This window comes from Sinocyclocheilus anshuiensis, unplaced genomic scaffold (assembly GCF_001515605.1).
Source record: "Sinocyclocheilus anshuiensis isolate Anshui unplaced genomic scaffold, SAMN03320099.WGS_v1.1 scaffold444, whole genome shotgun sequence".
Taxonomy (NCBI): domain Eukaryota; kingdom Metazoa; phylum Chordata; class Actinopteri; order Cypriniformes; family Cyprinidae; genus Sinocyclocheilus; species Sinocyclocheilus anshuiensis.
This window is the reverse complement of record NW_015555739.1, coordinates 86,357-93,084: the sequence shown is the minus strand read 5'-3', so window position 1 is coordinate 93,084 and position 6,728 is coordinate 86,357. Positions and strand designations below refer to the sequence as shown.

The 6,728-nt window shown below is 36.5% G+C and overlaps 1 protein-coding gene across 1 annotated transcript in view; it reads left to right on the top strand.

Annotated features, from left to right (window-relative positions):
• The first annotated feature begins 2,466 nt into the window (after nucleotides 1-2,466).
• The window catches only part of st8sia7.2 (ST8 alpha-N-acetyl-neuraminide alpha-2,8-sialyltransferase 7.2), a 65,318-nt gene continuing 61,056 nt past the window's right edge, over nucleotides 2,467-6,728 (top strand). The window contains exons 1-3 of the mRNA XM_016466650.1: nucleotides 2,467-2,496; nucleotides 2,671-2,800; nucleotides 4,057-4,137. Coding sequence (XP_016322136.1) covers nucleotides 2,694-2,800; nucleotides 4,057-4,137 — 188 coding nt within the window. The 5' untranslated portion in view covers nucleotides 2,467-2,496; nucleotides 2,671-2,693. The remainder of the gene's footprint in view (nucleotides 2,497-2,670; nucleotides 2,801-4,056; nucleotides 4,138-6,728) is intronic.

Here is a 6,728-nt window from a genome sequence, read left to right as displayed (position 1 = left end):
TCTCTTTTAGTGTAATTGTACAAACTTCCAGCTTCAGCTGGAGCTTCTCGTGTCAAATCTTGACTGATTTTGTTATCAAGAATAACTGCAGTAATATCTCCAGATGAACACTTACTGGACTGAAGCAGCTCAGCTTTACTTGATTCTCCATCAATCATGTTTTAGAGTCTCAAATCTGATCCTCAGGATCTTATTTCTTTAGCTCTCAATCACTGCATTATATGTTTGGATCATTTCAATCTCATCTCACTGAGACAGATTACTGGAGATATAGAGCGACCACTGATATTTAGATCATTTTAGATCTTTTGAGGAGCGTTTGTTTCCAGAAGCTTTACTTTCACTGTTCCTCAGCGGAGGAATGATCTTCACAAGCCTCCAGAACATCTCACATCTTCTGAGGAGCCTTTATTTCTTCAGCTCTCAATCACTGCATTACATGTTTGGAGCATTTCAATCTCATCTTACTGACACAGATTACTGGAGATATAGAGCGACGACTGATATTTATAGCATTTAATATCAGTATCTGCTGCACTGTTATAAACATCTCGTTGATTTACATCACAAGCAGCAGAATCTCATCAAATATCAGCATCTGAAGCAAATTCATATTTTTGCTCAGTTTGAGTCTCTGAATAAAACTGAACCGTTTTTCCTTCATATTCTCACTATATCATACTACATGAGCCATAAAAGCCTGATTGACTGAAGATTAAACATAAAACACATTCGTAAACTTTTGCTTTTAAATTTTCTTTAATATTTGTCTAAAGATTCAATAAACTGTTCTATTTGAAAACATTAGTTCCCTTTCAGTCGGTCACTACTAGGGATGTCAATTTCCGATCATTTCCATGATCGATCGTCGTTTATGTGTGTGTGTGTGTGTGCGCGCGCGCGCGCGAGTGTGTGTGTGTGTGTCTCTGTCTCGGTGTGTGTTTGTGTGTGTCTTTGTTTCTGTGTGTGTGTGTACCTACTTAACCATATTTTGTGGAGAAATTTGTAACCAAAAGTGAGCTAAACCTGACAAAATCTCCAAAAACCTTCTTTTGGGGACGTCCTCATTTGTAAAGCAAACAAAGTTTTTTTAAATTGTAAAAATGCAGAAAGTTTCCTGTAAGGGGTAGGGTTAGGTGTACTGTTTGTGTAGGGCGATAGAAAATACAGTTTGTACAGTATGAAAACCATTACGCCTATAGAATGTCCACATTTAGATAGCTAAGTAAACATGTATGTGTGTGTGTGTGTGTGTGTGTATCAGGGCGGAGGCTGTCGGTTCCTGCGTTACGACTGTACGGTCGAGTCTCCCAGGAAGGGCTGGTCGTTCATGCATCCGGGCCGTCTGACGCACTATCACGAGGGGCTTCCCGTCACACAAGGAACACGATACATCATGGTGTCATTCGTTGACCCTTGAAGCTCACGTGAACTCTGTCTGTCTGTCTGTGTGTGTGTTTGTTTCTCTGTAAATTAACAAACGAGATGTTACATATGAGCGGATCGGAAGAGTATTTTTACTTGACTTCATAGAATAATTGAATCACAGATGTTTTTTAAAGAGCTTTAGTCCTCAATTAGCTTTTGTACTCGAGCTTTGTACAAATCGCTTTAAATTATTTGTTGCCTTTTGGAAATAAATATTGGAAACAGAAGCTGGTGTCATTCACTCTATTATTACTTTAAGTTATAAAAGTAGATTCTTTATAATTTTTCCAGAATCGTATGTAATTTAAAGCACAAATTGAGCAGTTAAATTATCTTATGATAGCAATTGAATGAAATCACATTAATATGATGTGCATGATCAGTGAAGTTTAAATTAGTCACTGCAGACACAAATATTGAACAATGTTGAATCACACAAAACTTATTCCCTCTTGTCATTAAATTTTAATGAGGTTTAGTGACTTTTCCCTCCTTAGGTAAACAGTGCTGCTTTTGCAAGGTAGGAAAACTCGTCAGATTTAATCGGGAATCCTTATGAAACTAATGACTGAGTGTCAGTTTTCACCTGAGATTTGGAGCCAAATTACAGGAGGGTAAAAATGACTTTCTAATGGTCTTCTTGTATGTTTTTGAGATGATAGTATGCTGATTTAGTTACTACTTTGACGTGACTACTGAAACTAAGGTCTGTCTCCAGAATCACACCAAGATTCCTGACTCGAGTTTTAGTTGTTAGACCCCTAGAGTCAAGGTATGCATTCACCTTGAGAACTTCATCTTTGTTTCCAAATGCAATGGCTTCAGTTTTTTCCTTGTTTAACTGAAGAAAGTTCTCGCACATCCAACTGTTAATTTCATCAATGCATTGGCAGAGGGAGTCAATGGGGCTGTAGTCATTTGGAGATAAGGCTAGGTAAATCTGGGCATCATCAGCATAGCTGTGATAGGCAATTTGGTTCTTTCTCATTATTTGACTTAGTGGGAGCATATACAGGCTAAACAAGAGCGGTGGAAGGATTGAGCCTTGTGGGACTCCGCATGTCACAGGTTAGTTGTTCTTCATTGGCGTCACACCAGACTGTCAGTCACTTAATGACATTTATGAGTAGTGATGAGTTTAATCAGAAGAGAGGGGCGGAGTTATTGACATGTGCGTATATATGTGTGTGTGTGTGTGTGTGTGAGTGTGTGTGTGTGTCATTTTTATGTTCTCCATCACAGACACGCACACACTCGCTCCAGTGATGGCATTGGCATTTCTCCGGTGGATCTTTAGGCTCCTGACGCTCCTGGTCGTTTCTCACAGTGTGTGTGTGATATTTTATTACACAGCTGACACACACTCATCCAGGTGAGCGCATGAACTCTTCAGCTTCTTCTCTGATCATCAGTCATATCATTCTGCGAGTCACTGCGATGTTTTCCCTCTGAAAATCAAAATGTAATTTAATAAGTGCTCTACTTTGAAGAAATAACTAAGCCTAAGATGCAGAATATAAGTGAATGCAGTATATTTAAATTTTCCATGACTCTAATATGATAATAATAATCATTCTTCTTGTCATTGTGAACGACGGTGCCGTTTAAGAAACGCACGTGTGTCAATTTAGATTTTTATCTCTTAATGTTTCCCTGAAGTATTTTAAATCGCGTGTGAAAACGCCTGGTATGATGAAACACAACTCTCTAATTACGTATTTCATTTTTCAAATGTATTTGCGAAGTTGGTTTCAAACACCCAGTTCAAAACGGTCTTAAATCGCTCAAAATCATGTCCGCGGCGATTTTATTTAAATGTCAATAAGAGAGTTTTTTTTTTTTTTTCATTTTTGTGGATGTATAAAGTCACCTTTGGCGATTAATGGGAGATTTTATTAAGTGACTTTTTAGCAGCAGCCTCATAAATCTACCAGCCCCAACAGTGCTTTCTGTAAATTATAATATTGCAAAACATTTTATAAAGGAAAAATTACAAATAAAAATAAAAATCAAGGGTTAGGGTTCGGTAAAGAAAAACAAAGTATGAAAAGCACATAAATTTTACCTGAATTCATACAGGTGCTCTAGCAGAGGAACGACTTGAAAATGATTCACTAACCACAAACAAAGTCATGTTTCATGTACAGCACACTATTTGCATTTCCGACCACTACTTTAAATATGTGTTTATCTTTCTTAGTCAATGTGACTTCAGACATTCGTTTTGGACCGCTGTAAATTACATGCCTCTTGTTAGTTTTTTGATGATTTTGATCTTGATTGCATCTGATGTCGTTCTGTAGGCAAATATGAACTTTTTTCCTGCATTTTCTGCAGTGATGCTTTTGAGTGTCATGTTCAACATCAATAAAATATAGCTTTGTTGTAATTTGCATATGGATATGTTCCTAAATCAATATTCATTCAAACAGTCCAGGAACTTCCTTACGTAAAAAAACCCCCGCAGGCTTAAGCAGATGATTTATTAAGATTTGACTACTCGGAGATGCTGTGATAACGAGGTGTGTGTGCGAGATAAAGACTGTCATCTAACGAAGAAGAATCTGAACTAACTCTCTCTGTCTCTCTCTCTGTCTCTCTCTCTCTCTCTCTCTCTCTCTCTTTCAGAGAGGCGATGCCGGACACGCTTCAGAGGCTGCGCTGCGCTAAACTCGGGCGCAAATTCTCCGTCATCACGTCCGTCAAAAGGTGGTGCGCGAGAATCAGAGCCCGGTCTCAAGAAAATGCAAATCAATAGCACGATTTTATTTTTGTATTTTGCGTGCTATTTATATGCAGAAACTGACTGGTGTGCATATGATACGCACGTGTTTGACATGCATATAATACGCAGTTTGTTGGCGTGCATATGATACATATGATATTTGTATATGTGGCTCAGTGGTAGAGCATTGCGTTAGCAGCGCAAAAGGTCGAAGGGAACACACATGCTGGTAAAAAATGTGTAGTCTGAATGCACTGTAAGTCGCTTTGGATAAAAGCGTCTGATAAATGCATTCATTATAATTATTATTAATTATACGACTTTTGGCATAGACCGACATATAACACGCACCTACCCCTAATCCTGGCCATTGCGTATCATATGCACGCCGAAGTCAATTTCTGCGTATAAATACTACGCCAAATAGAAACAGAAAATCGTGCCATTGAAACGCACTATAATGAGATCGGGTTAGAGCCAGAGTCAAGATCAACCAGTGTGCGCTTTTCCATGCAGTAAAAGTGAAGACGGGTTGTAAAGCTCCAGAAATACCATAAATGATCATAACAGTTCATGACAGTATCATTCGTAAGTGCAATATGTGAGGCGCTCGATTGTCCGACGCTCGGCAGATGAACTCCAGAAACCTGTATGTAAAAATTAGCCTGAATGCACTGTACGTCGCTTTGGATAAAAGCATCTGCTAAATGCATAAATTTAATTTAATTTAATTTTAATTTAATTTAAACCAGACAGGGCGAGGCGTTCTTTAGCATTCAGCGTCTCGCTGTCATCAACTATCGCCTTTTATTAAACACTGTTCTGTGGGAAAATAAATCGTAAAAGTATATTCTTGTTATGAAACCGTTTAGAAAATGTTTCTTTAGTAGACAATCATTGACGATGTAACCTGGCTATAAATATTACTTTTAATATATTTTAACAATTGAGTAAACCATTTGGAAACAATTGTTTTTATGTCAGGCCAAATTGCTTTCAAGTCAGGCCAAATTTATTTGTATAGCGCTTTTTACAATAATAGGTATTCTTTTAAATCATGTTAATGTTTATTTGATATAGGCTATGTATCATATGTATTCGATGATGATAGTGAAAGCGCTTTGTATCGAAAACCATACTTAATTGCAACCATTTATGATTACTCGAGTTATTAATTTATATATTAGCCTACTCCGCATTCCTTGAGGCAGTTCAGTTAGTTTCTTTTCTTCGGTTTGAGAGACAGAGAATATGCGCAGCCATTTATGTAAATACCTATTTAAAATCAGTCCCAAGGTAATCTTTATTCTAAGCTTTATTATATTATATTATATTTTTATTTATCTTTATTTGACCTTCTAACTCTAGCACTCTCTATTCTAATTCTATTCTTTAATAGACCTGCACTCTATTCATTTACTAACTGCTTTACTAACACTATCCAAACTTAAATTGTTGTAATTTATGAACACTTTGGAATACAGACCTAAGGTTGGTCTCTTTTTAAAGAAGACAATCAGCAGATTATCGCAAAAGTGGAATAAAAAAATTAAAGTATCAAAAAGTTATAGAAGCTTAAATTTATTGTAAAGAAAATACACTGATTATTATATTTTATATATAATAAATATTTTACATAATAGGTTTTACTCTAAAATTGCTATAAAATTGAAGCCTTCTGTCTAAATACGTTATGTTCCAAATTTGAAGTTGATCTGAAAAAAATTGAGGTTCCTGTGAGATTTTATTTAGGGCGTTATACCACAAACAGCCACCGGGTGCCATCCAAACTCTATTGCATTTTCTTAATGCATTTTTCTGTTGAAATTTCTCTACCAATATTGCTTCTATCACAAAATATGGAATCCTGAGACTCAGACCTTTCCAATTATATGTTTCATGTCAAGATTATAAAAAGTTTTGATTGTAAAAGACCGTAATGCATTTTGTAATATGACACTTGACACCGCCCACTAAGAGGGAGGAGACCGCCAAAACATTTTAAAGTACCATTTGCATGGTAACAATGTTCGATTTCAAAATGGTTTTCACTGGATGAATCTTGGGCTTCTTAGCTTTCAAATGATATATAATTTCTGATGATTACTAAAACATTTGATAGAGAAAAAGGACAACAACAAAAAATAGCGCCAAGTGGATTAGTTCGCTTCTGAATTAAAAATTACTCATGCAAGATGTTCATGTCTTTCTTTCTTCAGTCGAAAAGAAATTAAGGTTTCTGAGGAAAACATTCCAGGGTTTATATACTTTTTAACCTCAAACGCTGGTCTGCGAACTCTGTGCATTCCGGTTCATGACAGTTAGGGTAGGTCGAAAAACTCCCATCTCATTTTCTCCTCCAACTTCAAAATCATCCTACAATCGTCCTTTAAAAACCTTAATTTCTTTTCGACTGAAGAAAGAAAGACATGAACATCTTGGATGAGGAAATTTTAATTCAGAAGTGAACTAATCATTTAAAGGGATAGTTCACCCAAAAATGAAAATTCTGTCATCATTTACTCACCCTCATGTCGTTCCAAACCTGTATGAGTTGCTTTCTTATGTTGAACAT